Below are 23,824 nucleotides of genomic sequence, written 5' to 3'. Positions count from 1 at the left end.
AAACTTAACATTAATTCAGCGGTCTTAATGAGACCACATGAGTGAGGTCAAAGGACAGAACAATGAATATACGCCTAGGATCACAGTTAAAACTTACCCCATTTATCGCAACAGTCTCTTGAAAGCGTATAAAACTACTCGCGTACAAAAATAACTGTAGCAATAATCAATAATAAAATATTAGGGTTCCATCATCAACCAAATTCATTGTAGTGCATTTCAACCGATGAAAATAGTCCCGGTGAAAATTTTCACAGTAATATATTCATTCTTCTGTAAGGAACGACATGAAATTGTTATGTACATGGAAGCAGCAACTCCTTTCTACGCGGCATAAGGAACGACAGCGAGATACTGGCAGAGCTTCTGACACTTGTTGGCCTCAATCAAGTGTCACATGGCGACACGTTTATGTCGCCATGAATCTTTTGCAAAACAATTTTTTTAAGTTTTAACCGTTGTATAAATTGTAATAAATGAACATTGTAAATGTTGTGCTGAACAGTTCATGCGTGGAGCTGTGGCAAAGTAGGAAGAGCATCACATTAAATGTTTAAATTGCTATTTTGCTTTCAGAATTACCTTTTCTTCAAACGTACAACTGATAACGAGCAAATAGATCAATTCCATCGACTAGCATGTTTGTACCCTTAATGTATTCAAATGGAAAATGAACAATTCAATATACTTATTTTCTTATTTGAATAATCTGATCTCGTATTGTCAGCTTTTGAATTTAGCCGACAGTTTTCAAAACACATTTGGGTGCTTGGGTTGGTTGAAATATTTCGTCTTAAGCATTTTGAGATTTTTATCCTCATTATTCTTGAGATTTTTTCAAATATCTTTTATATTTCGCGTCCTTGGTTGCTAACTAAGAGCTTTCGAAGGAAGGCCATTAAAGACCTCTTCAATTAAGCTTGGTGATGAGGGACATTGTAGCACATCAATGTGAATGATAAGATCAAAGTCGGCTTAATTGTGATGTGAAGAACGGGCTAAGGAGATCAGCTATTACTGGAATGAGGAACGCGTTTTGGCTGAATTCTTGTGAAGCTGTAATAACGTGTATCGTGGACTGAGCTCTGGAGGAATTAAATAGACTTTTTTTAGTCAATTTCAAGCTGTGTTCCTTGAGAGACTCTCAGTTTCTAATTCAGAAGCACTCTTAGACTTTTATTCTGATTGTATTATTTACTAATGTCTTATTAGGGTTCGTTTTGTTGACTCTATCTAAATTTAAATATTGTCTCAAGATATGTTTTATCTGTTCTCTAGACTGGATTTATACCGTGAGTTTGTAAAGCTTCATCAGGCAGATATCTTCCCAATTCCAAGTCATTACAGCATTTATATGCCTTTTGTTAAGGTCAAATTTGGAAATGATTTCTGGAGATAAGCCGAAGGACAGCGAGGTCAGCTCCCTAATATCGGCCTTAAAATTTGTTATGGATGTAATTCTTCCTGCTAGTTTTAGAGGTGAGTTTCTATGAGGATCCTAGTATGGCAATCTGGTGTGGACACAAGATGGCCGAAGCTCTCCAGTTCTCGCTGTCGTCCGTCTTCATGCTAGGACCTGCCGGCCCTTGAAGCAGAGATGAACGAAGAGTGTCTGTGTACTCGACGCTTTTTGCCACACAGAATCCTTTTAAAAGCGTGCCGAAAATCAGGACTAAAAATAGTATATATTATAGGGTTTAAAGTTGAGTTAAAATAACCCAGCCACAGAAATGTAGAGATGACATAATCTGATATCGAGCACATCTCCGTGCACAGAGGCATGACTAGCGCAAGTATAAAAAACGGCATCCAACACATAATGAACGCCCCCGTGATGATTGCAAGTGTCTTGGCTGCTTTTCTCTCCTTACGGCTCTCGAGTTCTCTTCGTCTCGGGAAGCTCCTGTTGGCAAAAAGCAGCAGCGGATTAATGGACAACACATCAGGGCGAGGAGCGTCAGGCTCTTCCTCCACGCCATTCAAGGCTGCTCCGTTTGACGATTTTTCCGGAGATTCTGGTGAACGTCGTCGCCTCACTGGTCGTAGTAACGGCCTTCTTTGGAGCAGGAGTGGATCCTGGTTTGCGGCGAATCCGCTTCCTAGCTGTCTGGTAGATACGCCAGTAGAGCACCAGGATCACTGTCAGAGGGAGGTAGAAGGATGTCAGGGTGGCAAAGATTTGGTATCCAACGTCCTGCGACACGAGGCACTGGTTGTTGCTGATGCGTTCGTTCCAGTTAGGATCCTTCCAGCCCATCATCGGGGCTGCAGAGATCAAGGCTGACACCATCCAGATGACGACGATCATCGTGAGCACCCGACGTGTGGACCTCTTCTGCATGTAGTCCACGTACGTCACTGCCCAGAATCTGAGGGAATGAATCATTCGAAATATATTAGTAAGACGGATATTGGATTTGCAAATAATAATCAGGCAGAATCACATTCGCAAGAATGACAGGAATAAGAATTACAGGATAATTGAATTTAATGTATGTAGACTAAGAGAAAATATTTGTCAGTGCACCTCACCCGTCATGCACCTCACCTGTCGAGAGCGATGGCGACGAGGTGCAGGATGGACGCGGTGCAGCAGAGCACGTCAGACGCCGTCCACATGTCGCACAGCTCGGCCCCCATCCGCCACTCCTTGCTGACCTGCGCACATAGAGGGACATTGATGAGAGAAAGTCACGGACGTGCCGGTGCAGAGTGGGACATTGATGAGATAAAGTCACGGACGTGCCGGTGCAGAGTGGGACATTGATGAGAGAAAGTCACGGACATGCCGGTGCAGAGTGGGACATTAACGAGAAATAGATAAAGGCGTTCTAATACAAAGTACGCGATCAGCTCAATTTTGGTTTGGTACCACCCATTTCATAATTATCATCCATCTTGGAGTGTCGATGTGAACACATTACGGTCAACGAGTGAAAGATATGAATGTGCATAACTAGTAACAATTAATGATTAATTATTTTAGCACGCTGATGTGGTGCCCTGCAATCACGTTTGTTTAGTGGAAGAAGGTGATGTGCCCAATGCTTTTTATGAGAAATTCATTCATGACATGGACGTGGTCAATTCATTTCAGTCTAATCTAGAATTAAATGCACAGAGTTCAGTGTTTGCAGCCTGTCAGCATATTTAACTGGTCTCAGGGATTGAGATAGTTTTCAGAACGTTTTAGAAAATTCAACAACCTCACTTCTGCCTCTGGCGGAAAGATTACGATAATGAGGGTTACTTACATCACGTGGAGTGGCCTGTCTGATAACAAATGGATAACTACATTCGGTAGAATGGTTTGACTGCCGCAAAAGACCTTTAGAAAGCTGGCCAAATCTTTCAACCTATTTCAGCAGAAGCCAACGGAATATTCGGAAGTTGGGTGGCTAAAGTGGGGTGGCTAGAGTGGGGTGGCTAGAGTGGGGTGGCTAGAGTGGGGTGGCTAGAGTGGGGGGGGCCAGAGTGGGGTGGCTAGAGTGGGGTGGCTAGAGTAGGGTGGCTAGAGTGGGGTGGCTAGAGTGGGGTGGCTAGAGTGGGGTGGCTAGAGTGGGGTGGCTAGAGTGGGGTGGCTAGAGTGGGGTGGCTAGAGTGGTGGCTGGAGTGGTGGCTAGAGTGGTGGTTAGAGTGGTGGCTGGAGTGGTGGCTGGAGTGGTGGTTAGAGTCATGGCTGGAGTGGTGGCTAGAGTGGTGGCTAGAGTGGTGGCTGGAGTGGTGGCTAGAGTCGTGACTAGAGTGGTGGCTGGAGTCGTGACTAGAGTGGTGGCTAGAGTCGTGACTAGAGTGAGGCGCTCAAGAGGAATGTGTGCATTACCTTCGGAGAAATTTTCCAACCGTCCTACTCCTATAACGAAATGACACACATCATGATAACCATGGTTGAACTAGTATAAGTTGACCCATCAGAAGCCCATTTTTGCGGATGTAGTTCGTTGTTCGCCTGTGACGTCACTGATCTCAGTGACGTCACGGGCATTGACCAATCACCGAAATGCGATCAAACCAGTCAACCAATCCGTCATGGGAATGACGGGTTTGTTTACATTTCTTGATCTACGTGACGTAATAAGAAAGCTGAACTGAAAGACGGAAATCCTCGTGGGTCAACCTTATGAAGTTCAACCATGATGATAACGACCTATATCGATTATGTCAGATTGACAAAAATAGATTTAAATTTCAAAAGTTAATTTTGGATGCGGTTAAAAATAAACTTTTCAGTCGTAATAGCGTGCTACAATATCTTTAAAACTTTTTTGAGCACTCACTTTTGTGAATGTTCTGGCCACGTTTATCTCTTGTGGTAATTTGCATAATCATTCATAGTATTTTCCCAGGAACGCAGTTCGCGTTAATTGTTACACGTTGCTAAACTAATTATACCGCTAATTAATCAGGATAAGCTGGATGAAAGCTCACAGAGGCTTTGTCAGAACTTTAATTTATTCGCGAAATGGTTTATTCTTAAATCTAAATCTCTAATTAAGATTAAATCGTTGCGTCCGAACAAATTAAATAATATTGCGGATGGAAATTGCTCTCCAATCATTGCTAAATGTGCTTTCACACTCGGTCGCGTCACAATGTTCATCGCTAATCAGTCATTGTACAGAGAACACTCACACTCTAACATTGTACAATGCCTAATGCATTGCTGTCTTACTTAGTTAATGTACAGCGGCAGTTGACATAATGTAATCTGTACTCTTAATCAGGCACTATATAATCATTACTCTTAACAAGGCACTTATACACATCTGCACTTCTAAACAGGCTTTATGCAATTTGTATTCTATATCAGGAATATGCAATCTTTACTCAGTTGTTCAATGTACATAACATATTCTACGGACATATGATTAATAAAATGAACTTAACTCAATGTTAATTAAATAACAATTGAACAAGATATGTGGAAGTTTCCATCATGACCCATTAAGGTTTTTTAGTTAAAGAAGGCAAAGCCCTCGAGAAAAGTCTAGATGTGATAATTTAAATATTCGTTATTTCCGCCTGATAATGGGCGCTTCGAGTTTATTATAAGGCTGCACATATATTATGATTATAATGCCACAAAAGAATGAGCCTTAATTCTTATTAAGAATCTCGGCTATCCTTTTCTTTGCCGTACCATTACCAAATAATTTTCAGAATTTGCCTAGAAATATCATTGCCAAGTTTGTATTTATTCAGAGACCGCATCGAGCTAAATAAAATGGATGAAAAACAGCCCCAGGCTCCACGGAAAATAACGCTGAAATAAATATAATTAATTTTGACGCAAACTATCATTTTTTTTGAGACGCATTTATGTGGAGTCCGCAGAGAAAATTTCTTGCGCACCCAAATTACCTGCGAGAAAATATGACGTTAACTATACAGAAATTAAATCCTATATGAAATTGTGGGAAAAAAATAGTTGAGGTGAGGGTCGCTTACATTAAAATATTGACGAAGAAATATAACTTAAAACAGTTCAAAAACGTTTTATTGATTTTCGATTTCAGCTAAAGGAATGAAATGTTCCTAACAGTAAAAAATTCCAGGGCAAGCCAAGCAATGCAGCTCCAGACTCAAAGGTTTGGTCACAAACTCTTGCGTACTGTTTGTTCAGGACGCCGTGTTTGTCGATGGACGAGCCCTCATGCCAATAGTCAAACAAACAATTTGTACAAAAATAGGAACAGTCTGGAAAACTTTCTCGATGTGAAAGCGTCCTTTTTCCATGCGTGTTTTAAGTTTAAATTTGCGAATCCATGGACGTTAGAGAGATGAAAGTTCTGGCACTTTTCTTAAACGTTAAAATTAATTTTTGAGAGTTTGTGACAGCCTTGTGAAACTGTTCCCATAATTTACATGATTCTGCTGCGAATGAAATTGAAATAACTCTGCCGAGCTGTAGGAAGCTAAAATTTTAATGCAAAGTCTTGCAAGTAAAAAACTATTCATCTAATATATACGATATAATTATTATAAATTAGGTTCTAAGTTGTCTTTCAATAATTGGCAGACACCAACCCACTTATAATCCTTCAGTATTATAACTTCTTTTTAACGCATGCTCTCATTTATGGAAAAAATATAATTCAGTACTCGCTGCAATGAGTGACAGAGAGCGCATTTTCTCGTCGACGAAAACGTGTAGCCACGGACGGACAGACAGGCGGACAGACAGACGGACAGACGGACGGACAGACGGACATGGCGAGCACAATAGTGCATTTTTCCATAAATGAGAAAATGCGCTAAAAATGCAGTATTGTGCTCGCCATGTCCGTCCGTCTGTCTGTGCGTCTGTCAGTCCGTCTACGAGAAAATGCGCTTTCTGTCAATCACTGCAGTGAGTACTGAGTTTTTCAATATAATCTGAGCAATAACACATTAATGTCCCACAATAAACTGGAAAATCGAAACGCAAAACTTTGATTAAAAAGGCTGCTGTGGCGTAAGACACTCGTAAGTTTGCATGCGTTCAGCCTGACTCGAAAACATCTCATTCGCAAGAAGGATCTACCGATAAATGTTTCCATTAGAATTAGTGCATCCGCATATTTTCTGAAATGTATTTACTTCCCTACGATATTATCTCACTGCTAGAACTCTAGAATTTTAACTGGAATAAACCAGATGTCCTGAATATACCCCACGGATGATGAATACTGCACAAGCATACGACCAACTATGATAAATGCAATGCAAGCTTTCATCAAATAACGATAAATACATCGATAGACATTTATCTTAGAAGCTAGGGACAAGAGAATGCTTCGCCATAACCCCAAAATCGTAATCTCTCATGTCACCCTCATTATACCCTCACCTCGTAGACGGCTCCCAAAGGCATGACCAGCGCCGCCACCAGCAGGTCGGCGACTGCCAGGCTCAGGATGAGGTAGTTGGCTACCGACTGCAGGTTGCGCTCCAACAAGATGGCCGCCATCACAAACACGTTCCCTGCAAGAAAAATAAATGGGTGTTGATTCAGTGGTTTCAGTTCAGAGTACCATGATTAGAACAGAGTTGTCGTTTCGATCCCAGCCACCTGCGACAGTTCTAATCAAATCGGCGAGAGGTCGGATGGTTAGGCACAGCAAAGTTGGAGTAGTGAGTTGCGTCTTCCAGGGGCCATACTTTCAAAACTCGCTAAGTTAACGTAAGTACTTACGCTCTATTTTCTTGTCTATTATTGGTGGATTTTGTTGAAAAGGAAGGCCGTCAATGATTGGCTGATGAACTTACGATCTCTTAACTTTTTTTTGAAAATATGGCTCCAGACCTACAACAAGCTATGAATGTTCTGCGATGTTCAGAGTAGGTGACTGGTATAATGGCCAAATTAACGCTGATGCCACTATACTACACTACAAGGAGCCCAGAGCCTGCATTAATGACAAGTTCGGTAGTACGATTAACAAGATGCGGGCGATCAACTAGAAGACGTTACATGCAGCCAAAATGCACGCGGTATACATCATGTGGCCAGCAGCATCTACATACGCAGGGAGCCTTATGTCCTGTTGAGCTTTTCTGCCAGTGAAGTCAATTCAGAAGCCGCATTCTATGATCTTGAAGAGTAATCCACTTCACTACGCTATTTTAACATGTGCGGCCTGAAAACTTTTTCTGGTAAAATAAGGAATAATAATAATAGACCAGAATAATAATAATTCTGGTCTAACGTCACCTACTATATAAGATCGTAACAAACCAATTGTTACCCAGTCTTACGTCACCTGTGCTTGTTGCAACTCACTGCTTTTGATAAAAACAGACGCAAGGCTAAAAACACTAGATCAATAGAACAAATATAGGTACCTCGAACCATCGCGAAAAACGTGACCCTACAATATATTGTACATCAATTATACGGTAATAGCTGAGCGTCAATACAAAATATGGTATAGGAATATGACATGTTGGAGCAACATGATACATGCCGCAAAAAATAACATATCACGATGATCAGGTCGGTCTAGTGATGAGGAGTCGACTCTCCTACAGTCGATATCTGGGTAAAGTTTGGGAGAAATTATAGCGTTTACGTTTTCCCGAGTTTCAATATTTCGAGCTTTATGAATGAATGACCGGCATATCACGCACTAAAGTGATATTGAAATGACATTCAATTTACACATTAAACAGCTTAAAAAAGAGTGCAAACTTCTTTCAATTCCCAAGCCAAAGAGCTCTAGACCAAACCTCACACGACACTGAATACAGTTAAGGCGGGAACTCGCTTGAATTTTGAGGAGCAGCGTATGAGATGGACATAGTCACATAGGACAGGCAATTCTCCAGTAGTTATGAATCGCACAACGAGAAACCCAGAACTCAGATTCATGAGGCTGCCTCTTCAATAGCATTCATTATGGGGACAATGGCAGCCCACTTAGAAGCTCTGCCTTCACGTGCATAATTAAAGAGTCAAGGGGAGAGTTTAACTTTCAACGCCACGACTGCAATTCTGGAGCAAGAAGGTCGAAAATAACCTTCATGGAAGTCAGTTCATGTGAATGAACTCGCGCGATGCTCTATGATGAGTGAGTTGAGCTAAAATTTTATGATGAGCTAAAATTTTCTCGGTTATAATTTAGTAGTGCTCGATTTCTACAGTTAATTGTAATACTTTTTTTTTGTTTTAAAAATGTATTAAAGACAGAAAATTATGCCTAGAAAACAATTGAGTTTTCTAGCCAGTTGCAACGTGACTTAAAAAACCGGATCAAACACTCGCTTAAGCCTACCAATTTCCGCAGATACGCAGACAATTTGGGGCACAATTCTGAATTTAATTCAGTATGTCAGCATGGAACTGATCGCCAAATTCATTAACGCGTGCGTAATTAATTAACAAACTCTTCTTAATTCGTAAGATAATCTGAAGCCGCAGCAGTTGCGAGAAAAAAAGTTAGGCGTCAGCTGATGCTGGCACTGCTGGCGGTGTTCATTTATAAAAGGAGTCATTGAACAAGTCAACATGATCAACTATGCAATATTCTCTCATTCGTTCCATCAGTTAGATCATTGATCGAAGCAAATATATCACCATTTGATTATTCCAAACTTGAATTGAAATTCAAACATATTGATATTAAAATGTAAGCGTGTGATTACGATGCCAGATTTTCCTAGGATTACTCTGAGATTACATAATGCAAGCGAGCGATTGGCTCTTGAATTCCCGGAAGCAATAAAGTTTAAATCGCCGGTTCTTATAGTCGAACATATACGATTTTAAGAAATCATAGAATAATATTACATGTGTTATTTATAGTATTGATTATTTGGCCTCACGGGTGAAATGACGCATGCATGGAAGCATTCTTCACAAATTAGAATTATTTGAGTTTATTCGATCCGAGTACTCAGTCTCATTTTATGAGTACAACAAGTTGAGGCGCTTATTCGCATTTCTGTATCTATACGGGGTATATACTCTTATATATTGACTTTACTTACAATATTCATCTAACAGAAGATATTCATCACAGATAAGTCTCCAAATATATTTTCGAAGTAATGCACAAAAGGAACGTAAATTGCAATTATAGATATACTTGAAGCTAGCAGGAAGCAGCGTAGCGAAGTGAATTACTCTGCAAGATCATAATGAATGCGGCTTCTGAATTGACTTGACGGGCAACAGACAGAAATTTTTGTCCTCCCAAAGGCAGCTGCTATTGTAGGACGTCGTCGAGAGCATCGTTTGCGAATCTCCTGAGACCTGATTACGAGGGAGCTTTTGCTGGTCCTGGATCACCGCCAAGACCAGACCGATGCCATCGCACGAATGCGTACTGAGAACCAATGACTCCATGACCAGACTATAGCCATCGCACGAATGCGTACTGAGAACCATTGACTCTATGACCAGACTGTAGCCATCGCACGAATACGTACTGGAAACAAATGCCGTCAAAACTATAAGGTTTAATGATTATTAACAGGAAAATGAGTCAGACAGTGTCCTAAAAGTGATACACTTTTTGCCCTAGCGTGGATCATCCTGTTCCAATTTGGCCTCTGGCAAAAGTACGGTAAATCAGTGCTACGACCGTTCACTACTCGAGTTCGTCATTATTTTAAAGTGTGACCCATTGATTTTTTCGGAGTGAAGCTCTCCTAATTCTTTTGGCGGCTCATTCAGAAGCTTGCAGATTGGCGCCAACACTTCAAGAAGCACACTTGATAGCGGTTAAATTTTGCATGAGACACTAAAGTAAATAATGGCGAACTCGTCATTATTCTCATTATAATATTTACAGTGATGAAGTGCACAATACAAGTGGAAGACTCCGATAAGAATATCCACAGTATCGACAATTTATAACCTACAATTTATCGACAATCTCCACGACCTCATACCAAATCAAGTTTTCGCATGGAAAGCCACAAGTGAAGGCATTTTCATGAAGTTGGTAAGTTGCTCATGCCGATGCTCTTGCAGGACAGCCGCAAGTGAAGGAGACATATTTCAGACGCATGTAAGACGTTCATGTTGATGCTTTCTCATGAAAGCCACAAGTAAAGGCATATTCCCGACGGATGAAAGACGCTCATGTTGACGTCTTCGCAGGACAGCCACAAGTTAGGCGTGCTCTCAATGCATTGCGCTGAGCACGGAAGTAAGACCATCCAATCTTGTCTCCTTCAATTGTTCGGCGTCTCAAGCTTTTGAAATATCCAGGCCTCGACGCATTTCCTTCTTCGGCAGTTGTGACTCAAGCCAAACTTTGGTCACCAGAGAGTTATTGTCTCAGCGTTAGCAACGAAAAAAGTGTGCAGTGCAGGTGACGAGTAACGCAGAATAAATTGTACGGAAGAAATGCACAGAAAAGCTGTTAGAATTTGATAAAATTGCCAAATAATTGCGAAGCGTAAATTTTTCAGTGGTGGAATAATTTATCAATCAATTTATGCTACTGTAGAGATATTCTTTATTATTTATTGTCCATTATTTATGCTAAGACAGAGACTATCCTCCCTTAGACTCGGTAACCTGCACTGTAGCTGAAGCGATTACTTGTAATCGAGTGAATATCCTGCTGCTGGCCAAATTTTCTCTAATCACAGAAGGAGAGATTGATGAGCGTTGCTCCCGTGTCACGGCATCCTTCTTATCGCCAAAGTTTAATGATAGGAGCCATCCATCGGTCTTGCAGGAGGGGTGGGCTATCGCAATCTTCCTTAGGTGGGTTGATCTTCCGTAGGTGGGTTGTCGGGATCTTGTTTAAGTGGGTTAATGGGATATTCTTAAGGTGAGTTATTGTGAGCTATTATCCGCGTTTTTGTCCGAGACGTCATTTTCGCCCCGTACAATGACTGCCCTGGGACGCATGAGAGAATTAACAACTCTTATTTTCTAAGTCCTGCAATGTTTACTTCTAACGGCGTTTTGAAACTTTGAAATGTAGATATAATAATGAAACAAATTATATTTCTTACTTTGATACTAAAATGCAGACATCTGATAAATATTTGCTAAAGTTTCTACGTGGGTTTGAAGCCTGTCGAGAGTACAATGAGAGTCGTTTCTACTACTAAATGAAATGTGTGTTAAAGGATATCTTCATTACATAGGCGATATTATTATTATTTTCTGGATTAGAGATTACGGGAATGACGGGCAACTTAACATAATGATTGAACTCGTCGGATGGTTGAGGCCTCTACCAAGGCCTGTTCAACTCTCCAAAGTCGAAGCCAACCTGATTCATTGCGCATGCGGAAGTGCCGATGATATCATAGCTAACATCTGATGATATAGCTAACATCTACGTACTAAGAGTGGGTGGATTTCTAGCGTCCACCGTTTGACCGCGAGTTGCATTTGCTTCGGTACAACATTTTAAGTATCTACATCTGCATGTGTAATCTACAGTAAGTCACATTAAGAATATTTATTATTGATGTGATGCAATAAAAATTGCATGTGTTGTTTGTTTTTTTCTATAATAACTCAATTCACTTCCAAATTCATTGATGTCTAAACCGATGAGCTCCGTTTAAAGTTTATTATCTGTAACTCTTCAATTGATTAGATGCATTGTATTATTTTCCGGTAAGACTGCCACTATCGAATTGACATCGAGGGTGTACCAAATGAAAATTAGCGGATAATACCGAGAACAAGAATTGAGTTGCCTGAATTTTGAGTAGAGACTGAGGCGGATTAGTTGGAAAGTGACGTCGGTTCACAATGCCCAGGTCTCAAAATGGCTAAATTAAGAGAGTTGTTTCAGAAATATAACAAATTGCAAATTCAGTACACAGATGCAACCATTTACGTCAAAAAGATTATAGCATTTTGATTTTTGAAAGAGCATAATTTTCTCTCGGCTGTAATGTTTTTGTTTGACTAACAATTAAATCATTGTGTTTTTGAAGTAATCTATATCTGGAAACATTTAAGCTGTGAATAAAAAATTGTACTGATTTAACCAAAAAATTGATATCAAGATATTATAGTTAATTTTTTTTATTTATAAATAAATTATTGCTAGCAGGTTATACAACGTTACCGCCGTGCAGCAATGTGAGGGTTTACATGTCAAATATCGTTCATCAGAGAATCACAGCAGAGCTAAAAATACACCAACGAAGACCTTCGTATAGTATCAAAAAATAATTCAGCTACTAGCTTAAAATACATTCATTTTAATACATTACTTGCCTGTGTCAGAAAACTGGAAAATTTTTTTGTTTTAATACAATATATAGCAAGCGCGAAGCGTTGTGGTAGCCAAGATACAAGCGATCTTAATATAATTGCTCTATTATAGTTTATTTTAGCATTGTCAGCTCGCGTCTGCCAGCGAACAGACAGCAACCTAAAGTTCAGCAACAACTAGCCGCAGCTCCATCACAGCCTTTCCAAAACCAGAGATTCACCAGCACTACACGCCACAGACTTAATTGCTAAAATTAAATAGAAAAAGAAATCGCGTTGTTGCGCGAAAGCGTTAACTAAGAGCAGAGCAGAGAGTAATTGTGGCAACTCAATTAAAAAATGAAATGCGCTTCTAATGGCTCGAGTACAATTAAAACAGACTAAGAGGAACATTTGGAACGATTGAACGAGACCGTCTTGAAATAATGAATGGAGAAAACGTGAATAACGGAGGCCGCTTGCTCCGTAATTTTCACGAGTAACGTGGTCTAAGGTCCATAGTGCGCAAATGAATATCTTCAAAACAAACAGCGACTTCGTTATACGGAAATATTAAGTTAATCGTGTACAGCGTGAAGTTGGAAGCTATTTTATTTCATTTTAACGGTGGTTTCGTGTAAGGGTAAGGCGAAAGAAGATGATCAAGGAGAAATTAGCTGGGCTTTCAGTAGAAATTGACAATAGAAGAGCACAATTGGTGTGGACAATTAGGGCAAGTTTTTTTACAAATCTGAAAAACAGCTCCCAAGTGTAATAATCATAATGTGGCCAACACTCGAGTCTGTGGCTGTATTGGCTCAATTACTAAGTACTCAACATTTAAAATCAAATAAATTACCGACGCGTGAAGTGCCAGCAGCATCGGTATAGCAGCAGCAGAAATCGGTCCCTGGAAAAAGTTAATCCGAGACAACATCGTCCAGAAGCAGCTGAGAGACTCGAAGCTTGAAGTGCATTAGTTCAACAGAGGATGAATCAGATATGATTGCTCGGCCTCAAGCGCAGTTTCAGTTTGTGCAACGCGCCCTTGCTCCTAGAAGCCTACCTTGTAAGGGAGCGAACATTGCTTAAACAATTACTGTATGTGAGGAAGTCATGTGCATGCATAACGAGAAGTAAGATAAGTTTTATAAAATAAACTCAGTAGATAATGATTGATGTTGACCCGGTGACGGATCGATTGTGTACAAAAAATTAAACATATTTACATTGCTGTGAAAAATATGGAAACCGTTCCCCTATTTTTACTCACTTCCGAAAATTTTATCCGACTCTAATTTCAAAGTTGAAAGGGAGGCTCAGGTCATGGTTTGATCTCAGGACCTCATACCGCGTCTAGACCGGCAATATTGCAAGCGATCTGTCCCGTCTTAGATTGCACGGCAAGATGGCTTCAAATATCTCAGGAATATTGCCACTCCGCGCGACAAAAAGAACCTTTGGTGCCTGATCGCATTGACTGTATGAATACAAAAATCCCAGCTTTACTTCACTCATGAAAGTTTGAGTGGAATTTGGTTCCTGGTTGATAGATGCTATGTTGGGTTGAAGTTTGTTTCAGGTTTCTGGATTTATTGTTAGGATATAGTTTGTTACTGCTGCTGAATGCCCGATCAAACTTTGAAGTTTGTTTTTGGTCGCTAGATGTATGTATGGGTGGGTAGAAATTGTTGCTGAAAGCTCGATTCAATGCCGGGTTGATGTTTCTTAGTGGTGGCTAGATTCAACATTATTGAAGTTTCGTGCTAAATGCTAGATAAAACGTTGGGTTGCCGTTAGTTATTGATTGCTAGACCATATCTATCGATTCGTCGTAGTTTTTTTTCGAAATAAAATTTTTGTGGGAGGGGGAGCATATTTCGTAAAATTTTCGAAAATTTTTCGATTTCCCCATTTGATTCCCCCCCCCCCTCCTTTTTCAAAATATTTTCAAAACTATAACGTAATTGAAAAAATCGGCGACCAATCTCTAGATCTTTCATTTGCGAATCGAACGGTATATCTCTCATCGCTGTAGCTTAAAACTCTAGGAGGAGATAGGTTTGCAGTGACAATAAGTTAACTTTTCAGTAGAGCCCGATAAAGTCGCGCGCGCCTCGAAACAGACATTCAAGGGTGCAAGGTTGCAAGACTAGACGATACTGGAGCTCAATTTCTGTCAAGGATGGTGCGAACGACGGCATGAACACAATCCCGTGCGACTGCAGGCGGATAACTGAAGCACAGCGTGTTCAGGCTAGCTATTTAAGTTTGCTACCGGTAATTTCGGCCTATCTTAAATGTGAGAGAACTCCACCACCCCTAACCCTTTCGCGATCTGTCGTAAACGCATAAATCAACGTACAGAGATGGTTTTGGTACCGTTGGATAGGCCAGAATGTAAGCTTTAAGATGAGGCTAAAAACCGGAAAAGCCAAAATGCAAAATTTTTGGGCAGACGCTCCCCTTAAATGTGGGGTTGAAGCTTACTGCTGAATGCTCTTTCAAACTTTGTGTTGAAATTTATGGCTGAATCCTGGCTCCAATTTTGTACTTCACTGCTTTACTCCATCACTGCCACAGGCTGGCATTTAATAATCGAGGGGGGAAGGTTTTTCTGAGCAAAGGCGTTTATTTTCAAGGTGATATTAATTTTGATATCAAAATATGAACGTGAGTGGGAGTTAATAAAGAAGTTTTTACCTGCATTAAAGTTTACGCCTTGGCTTCATACGACTGGCTTTTTGCGACCAGATATTCTTTCTCAAGATCGTTTTAATTATGTTCGTATGTTCGTAAATATTTTTGTCTCAGAGAAACTTCACTGAAGTACATCAAACTGTCGAATTATTTAGTTGTTCTTTTTAGAATCGTCTCACTTACAAACCATCAGTCGCGATGGCGTGAAATGAACTTCTATGTTCATTCATTAGTCATAATCATTTATTAGTAATAGCCGATCATTGGCTATTTCTGGATGGGCGCTATTGTTGCAGTTTATGAAGGCATTCTTCATTTGGATTCCTTTCAATTCGAGCCCAGCGATGCTAAATACGCACATTTTCATTGGGCAAGAATCGTCTACGAATAATAAACTTCGTAACCTTAGTTTATCAAGTTTATTTCGTAATATTCGTTCATAATTTTATTTTCTTGCCTCTTCCTCAACTTTTCCTTCTCCCTATTAATTTACTTCCTGTCTCTCGTTCCTCACTTCCTGTCTCTCATTCATGCATTAATTATTTGCTTCACAATTTACTTATGACCTTTGAGATCCGCTTCTAATCCACCTCACAATTAACTCCGAATATGTTTTGATGTTATTGGTAATGTTTAGGAAGGTATATTATTTTAGGAAAGTATTTTTATACCAGTGAAGTTAGGCTATTTCATGACTTTATGTCAAAAGCGGACTTTATTAAGTCCAAATATTCGTGTCATCGTTTCATTGTACCGAAATTACTTATTATTTCCTATGTGGGAAATTTCCCGCCAGGTTTATTTTGTTTATTTCTTGATCGTTGTTTCGCTAGAATAAGATTATATTTCTGAGTTCACTCTAGGGAAAGTTTAACGTTAGGGTAGCTAAGGTCGGAGCTGGGTCTCTGCAGATGAGAAGTTTGCACCGATCCAACGCCGTAGCAACATCCGTTACGACCGACAGCCTGCCAACCTGTTGTCTGCCACCGATATCTCACCAGCATTAATCCCTAAGTCTACTTTAATTATCTTTCTTTCTGTTATTTATCTATTCCGTGGTTTGAGTGCCCAATTTTCTTTCGTTTGCCAAGTTTGCTCATATCTATACTTAATTATCATATGTGATGCTTCAGACTTCAGGTATTCGTTTATTCCAATTCAAATTTAATTATTCGACTTAAATGCGGCTCCAGCTCAAGCTTTATTTTAGAGTTTACGCATAATCGCTTTAACTTCAACGAACCACTCTTCATCTACGCAATTATTCTGATAAGTGCGTTAGCTCACTGTGAGGCAGTTTAAACTAAAGTGAATAAATTTAGTCTTCTACTATCTTTTTTGAATTTACTGCTTTCAATTGCTTGATGATTTTTCCTCTTTGCCTCCTTTACCAGCCTGTAGCATTGATGGAGTAAAGCAGTGGAGGATAAAATTGACGCGAGCATTCAGCCATAAAATTAAGTTCAACAAGTTTGCCCTTTTTAGCGCATTTTCTCATTTATGGAAAAATGTACTATTGTGCTCGCCATGTCCGTCCGTCCGTCTGTCCGTCTGTTCGTCCGTCCGTGACTTCACGTTTTCGTCGACGAGATAATGCGCTCTCAGTCACTCACTGCAGTTAGTTATATTTTTTACGGTGTGAACCAAGCCTGATGTGGCGTCCCAACTAATCCGTCTTGTCCTATATTTATTGCTGTGACTCTTGATGCTGTTCCAGTTTTTTTCATTATTGGTATAATTATTTTTATGGTGCCAAACGTCATTTCGATTCAACGGATCCAAGAATTAATGATTTAAAATTTTAAATCTCTATTCAAGCTTGGGTACACTTCCAATGACTGGATAAAATTACTCATTCCTACATAATAGAATAACCGAAAACTATGGATAAAATGCCATAATAAAATTTCAGATATGATCCGAGATCTTTAAGTACTGAGCAAATATGTATTTATTCATTTTACCGGAAACTAAATTTTTTGTTTAGCTATAATGTAATTACAATTGCTGAAATTTCTGTAAACCAAATAGTTTCTTTGATCCTAGAAATGTTTAGGTTTTCAAACAAAACCAACACGGAACTTAATCAGGAAACGATCAGCGCCGAGCAGAGATGTAGTCCCGAAAACTCGAGTTTCTCAGAAGGATCACGCGAGGTCGACTCATCAACCCTGAAGACAAAACTCTCGCTCGGCCTGAGACCAAGTTTTCCGTGCCAATTGCCTCAATGATCCTCGAACACGACATCAGTCTCATTTGCTCAGAGTTTTTCAGTGTTTTTTGCTCAGAGTTTTTGACAGGCAGCGACCAAACGTGTCAAACGGCACGGCAGGCATCATGGAATGAATAAAATACTTGAAAAAAACTTTAAAAAAACACGTTTATCTTGTGGACTAAAAAAGCAGAAAATTAATTATGGCCCGCCCAAAAAAACGTGGGTCGGGCTGTGCGTTCACCATAAAATTTCCAAAATTCGTGTGCTGTTTGCTTTTCGCTTTAATCATAAATCAGCCCGACACACGTTTTTTGGGGCGAGCCATAATTAATTTTCTACTTTTTAGTCCACAAGAAAAACGTGTTTTTTTAAAGAAATTTTCTAAGTATTTTATTTACCTGAATTTGTTTTACCACCTTTCCAGCACACCTGCCGGTTACACCAGCAATCACCATACCACCTCCTGCATCGCACCACTTGCCAGGATTTGTTGGATCGCCCAGAGGTTCTAAAACACCGTATGGCTCGAACTCCTTCTTTATGACAGAATCAACAGCAGTGATGGTAGAGTCAATGGTAACTCCAGCACCAACACCTCCAGCAAAAGCCCAAGGTGGACCAGCTACCAGAAATCCAACCAACTCCTCCTCCAAAGACAGCAGTGGTGTGAGATGCAGCTTTCATCGCTGCATCGCTCTGCTCTTTATTTCTCATGGCGTAATGAATGGCTCCTTTCACATGTCCTGCCACTGGAACAGCATTTACAAAAACGCCCACGAACTTTCCAAATTCTTTTTGCCTATCTTCGGCATCTTGTTTTCTACCAAATGCTACCTCCACGACTAATCTTGCCTGGGAGATCACTGGGCATTGTCTGGAGAAGTTAATTTGTGTGTTTATGGCTCCTTCAGGATCACGGCATACCCACTGGACCAAGGACATCAGTTGAGAAAACACGGGAAGTGCATGTATCACTTCGAGATGGATTTAGGCATAAATATTTTCCAGACATTTCAATGTTTTACCATAAAATATCTGCACTCAACCTAGGGCTTTGATAGCTGCTAGCCATTGAGGCAAATATAATTCTGAGACTCTGACTGTTGAGCTAAGTTATCACTCGTATATCTGACTAATCTGAGACTCGGAGTCGGAGTGTATTTGTGTATATTTGTATATTATAGGGTATAATATATTTAAGTCTCCAATCGTCTGGTCGTGTTCACAATCAGTTATCGCTTATGTTCAGTTAATAATTATAATAATATGCTTATTATATATTTAGATATTGTAGGGTATAATATAGATAAGTCTCCTATCGTTTGTACATGTTCACAAGCAGATATCGCTTGTGTTCAGTTTAAGATTATAGTAATTTGCTCAGTAACTTTTGGTAAATTTTTATGCATAAGATATTTCTTTCTCCTATCGTTTATCGCGTTCTCAAGCAGATATCGATTGTGTTCAGTTTAAGATTATAGTAATATGCTCAGTAAATTTTTTTATATTAAAAGGTATAATATATTTCAGTCTCCTATCGTTTGATCGTGTTCACAAGCAGAAATTGCTCGTGTTCAGTTTAAAACTATGTATAGTTATATACTCAGCAACATTTCATTTATTCTAGTGAATAATATATTGAAGTCTCCTAACGTTTGGTCGTGATTACAAGCAATATCGCTTGTGTTCAGTTTAAGATTATAGTAATAAGCTCAGTAATTTTTATCTATATTCTAAGGTATAATATATTTTAGTCTCCTATCGATTGATCGTGTTCACAAGCAGAACTTGCTTGTGTTCAGTTCAAGACTTTAGTAATATACGCAGCAATTTTTTATTTATTCTACAGTATAATATATTTAAGTCTCCTATCGTTTGATCGCGTTAACTAGAAGATATCGCTTGTGTTCAGTTTAAGATTATAGTAATAAGCTCAGTAACCTTTTAATATTTTAAGGTTTAATAAATTTAAGTCTCCTATCGATTGATCATGTTCACAAGCAGAAATTGCTTGGGTTCAGTTCAAGACTATAGTAATATGCCCAGTGATTTTTTATATTCTTGGGGAATAATATATTTAAGTCTCCTATTGTTTTATCGCGTTAACTAGAAGATATCGCTTGTGTTCAGTTTAAGATTATAGTAATATGCTCAGTAACTTCTCTTTATATTCTAAGGTAAAATATAATTAAGTCTCCTATCGTTTGATCGTGTTCACAAGCAGAAATTGCTTGTGTTCAGTTCAAGACTGTAATATTATACCCAGTAATTTTTTATTTATTCTAGGGTAAAATATATGTAAGTCTCTTATCGTTTGATAGAGTTCACAAGCAGAAATTGCTTGTGGTCAGTTCAAGACTATAGTAATGTGCCCAGTAATTTTTTATTCATTATAGGGTATAATATATTTAAGTCTCCTATTGTTTTATCGCGTTAACAGAAGATATCGCTTTTGTTCAGTTTAAGATTATAGTAATAAGCTCAGTACCTTTTTTATATTCAAAGGTATAATATATTGAAGTCTCCTATCGATTGATCGTGTTCACAAGCAGAAATTGCTTGTGTTCAGTTCTAGACTATAGTAATATGCCCTGTGATTTTTTAGTTATTCTTGGGTATAATATATTTAAGTCTCCTATTGTTTTATCGCGTTAACTAGATGATATCGCTTGTGTTCAGTTTAAGATTATAGTAATATGCTCAGTAACTTTTTATATATTCTAAGGTATAATATATTTAAGTCTCCTATCGTTTGGTCGTGTTCACAAGCAGAAATTGCTTGTGTTCAGTTCAAGACTGTAATAATATACCCAGTAATTTTTTTATTTATTTTAGGGTATAATATATGTAAGTCTCCTAACCTAACCTAACCTAAACAATTAAGCTAATTTAGGTCTCTAATTGCTAGTTTTTATGATTGTATCTGAAATTGTTAGGCGAAAATAGCCTGCATGCCGAATATCAGATCTCTATAGGGCAATCAGAAGTGGGCTAATTTTCGTTGTCAATGTTAACAACAAACAAACACGAAGCTGAGTAAAGAAAAACGTGTTAATTAAAAAAAATCATTGGAAAATTATCCAAATGATGAAGCATATTTATGTTCAGCTGTGAATAATTTCGTGTTAAAAATAATTTTTATAATTAAGCATATACATTTCTATCTCTTGCAAAATCTATTCTGTTACTAACTATACTTAAAATTCTAACTAATACGTGATTACACGGAAAACTTGAAAAAATGAACGGAACGGAAACGTCAAAGACGGTACAAGATTTTTTTTGCATCATAGTTTTATGACAATTTATAATAATTTATTAATAATTTTTTAATTTTTCTGTCGAATCCACTATAACTCTTCCATACGTCTTTGGGAGCCAAACAGAATTATCAAATGTCGCTGAGATATTTATTCCCTGAACGGTCAGTATTTGCACGAGGCCTTCAGGTATCACCTAACGACTTTTGCGCTCGTATCTTCTTGGCATAAAATATTTGTATAGAAGAAACAATCACATTGCGTTATCATGAGAATTAAATTCTCCGTAGAATTAAATCCAATAGTTCGATCTGTGTTGACCGAATATCAAATCTGAATTTCATGCCTTAACTAAATTCGTTAAAGCTCCCAAGATTAAAAGTTTGACTTGTAATTATATTAACGCCAAGTCAGATTCGCAGCGTTTTCACTATCATGCAATTTATGAAGCTATCAAAATTTATGCAATACAAATATAGCGCAATTGTTTCTCTCACGATGAAAATTTTTTTACGACTTCATATGCGATTTAGGGCAGCTTGCTTGCTTTTTACTTGTGACGACAATGTAAAAAATATTCTTCCAAATTTTGGACAAATTTAGAATAGTAAATAGTACGCACATGCCATTTCAAGGCTGTCTTTATCTCTACAAGTGTAGCAGATAAAGTGGATGTATATTATATTATAATAGAATAAAAAGTGTTACATAAATATAGACTAAAATTATTGCACAATACAATATGATTACGACAGAATAATTTTACATTACATATGAATGGACCTGTTGTTTTGCATCATTTAACTTGTTTGTGATTTCTCTGGTCACACAAAGGAAGCTACATACATGGAAGGCAATTCCTTATCATCCAACTCCCCTAGGCAGGAAGATCACAAACCTTATTGCGGGACATTAAACTTCTGCTGTGTGATACTAGGTTTTTAATCCCGCGAAGCAACATCAAAATCTGGTATGAAACTTTACGCAGAGAGTAAGGACATTTATTAGACAGCTTTAAGTTTTGTCGAGAATTCCAGTAAATCTCGCTCTCGCTTGAAAGAATGGTGCCCAACACTCAGGCCTAACCAATTTATCTACGCCATCGCTCCAGAAATCCTAACCTATTTATCTACGTCATCGATGACTAGGTCATCGCTCCATTTATCTACGTCATCGCTTATGCCATTGGTTATGCTTTTCACCCTCAATGACGCCACAGTAGCGATAGTATGTAAATGCCTTCTGCACCGTTAGTCAGTCCCACTGTCAGTCTTGTCACGTGCTAAGTTCTGGCTAATCACTCTGGCATTTGCTACGATCAACAGTTAACCTGACAAAATAATGAGCCACACAAACCCGACACTGAGCCACAAATATAGTGAATATTATCAAGGTTAACTGACTTTCACTATCTTCTTCATTAGAGCTAGTAAGTAGGACAGGAACAGTCGATCTTGTTCCCATAACTTTTAATGAGAATTAGTGTAAACAACAAACAACTAGTTACTGTACAAAGTACTAACCGGGCCTCAAGCCTACGATGTTAACAGTTCTTACTTATTACATCGATACATAAATGATCCTGTTAACAGAAGGGTGGCTAAATATTAACAAATTTCATTCAAAAGCCTGACACACTCTCGGTGCTCGACATTACACAGTATAAATTTCTCTTCATATAACATCATTAATTATGTAAAAAGATACGTTCTCTGGGGTCAAATTATGTCTTATTTGACCCCACGTTTGACCCCTCTTCTGAAAAATATATATAATAAAACTATCGGCTAATTTAAGTAAAACTTACAATCGCACTCTCAAGAGATGTGCCAATTTAAACTCATTTTATTATCAGTTCATAAGATAATTGCCATGTCTTCTGCATCAGACCATCGCTCAGTCTCATCCATTTTGCCGGCGATGCTCCAGACGATCGAGAGCCTCGAGAGCTTCTTCAGATTTGTGTTAGTCGGCGGTGACCAGTTCCGTCGTTCCCGTGTCTGGCTAAAACCTTTGAGACCCTTACTTAAACCCTTACTGAAGCTCTTACTGAAGCCCTTACTGAAACCCTGACTGAATCCAACACTGAAAACCCTTGCTGAAACCCTTAATAAAGCGCTTACTGAAACCCTTGCTGAATCTCTTACTGAAGTCCTTACTGGAAACCCTTGCTGAAACCTTTACTGAAACCCTTACTGAAACACTTACTGAAACTCTTGCTGAAACCCTTACTGAAAACCCTTGATGAAACTCTTACTGAAACCCTTAATGAAACTCTTACTGAAAACCCTTGCTGAACCTCTTACTGAAACCCTTACTGAAAACACTTGCTAAACCTTTACTGAAACCCTTACTGAAACCCTTACTGAAACTCTTACTGAAGCCCTTACTGAAAAACCTTGCTGAAACCCTTCCTGAAACCCCTACTGAAAACCCTTGCTGAAACTCTTACTGAAACCCTTACTGAAAACCCTTGCTGAAACCTTACTGAAACCCTTACTGAAACCCTCACTGAAAACCCTTACTGAAAACCCTTGCTGAAACTCTTACTAAAGCCTTTACTGAAACCATTAATGAAACTCTTACTGAAACGCCAAATGAAACCCTTACTGAAAACCCTTGCTAAAACTTTTACTAAAGCAATTACTGAAACCCTTACTGAAATACTTACTGAAACCCTTACTGGAACCTACTGAAACAACTGATGTCATGCTGAACGCTGAATGAGGCAAGCAGCGTGTAAGGCTGTCATGCTGGACGCTTAGTGAGGCAGCAGCGTGTAAGGCTGTCATGCTGGACGCTGAGTGAGGCAGCAGCGTGTAAGGCTGTCATGCTGGACGCTGAGTGAGGCAGCAGCGTGTAAGGCTGTCACGCTAGACGCTGAATGAGGCAGCAGCGTGTAAGGCTGTCATGCTGGACGCTGAATGAGGCAGCAGCGTGTAAGGCTGTCATGCTGGACGCTGAGTGAGGCAGCAGCGTGTAAGGCTGTCA

General features: G+C 39.0%; 1 protein-coding gene across 1 annotated transcript in view; it reads right to left on the bottom strand.

Moving 5' to 3' along the window:
* Positions 1-865: 865 nt before the first annotated feature.
* LOC108674822 (5-hydroxytryptamine receptor 2A-like) overlaps positions 866-23,824 on the bottom strand; it is a 97,042-nt gene continuing 74,083 nt past the window's right edge. The window contains 4 exon segments of the mRNA XM_018162793.2: positions 866-2,014; positions 2,016-2,369; positions 2,549-2,658; positions 6,830-6,963. Coding sequence (XP_018018282.1) covers positions 1,570-2,014; positions 2,016-2,369; positions 2,549-2,658; positions 6,830-6,963 — 1,043 coding nt within the window. The 3' untranslated portion in view covers positions 866-1,569.

The sequence above is a fragment of the Hyalella azteca genome, unplaced genomic scaffold (genome assembly GCF_000764305.2).
Source record: "Hyalella azteca isolate HAZT.00-mixed unplaced genomic scaffold, Hazt_2.0.2 contig7416, whole genome shotgun sequence".
NCBI lineage: Eukaryota > Metazoa > Arthropoda > Malacostraca > Amphipoda > Hyalellidae > Hyalella > Hyalella azteca.
This window is presented reverse-complemented; position numbering and strand designations above follow the sequence as displayed.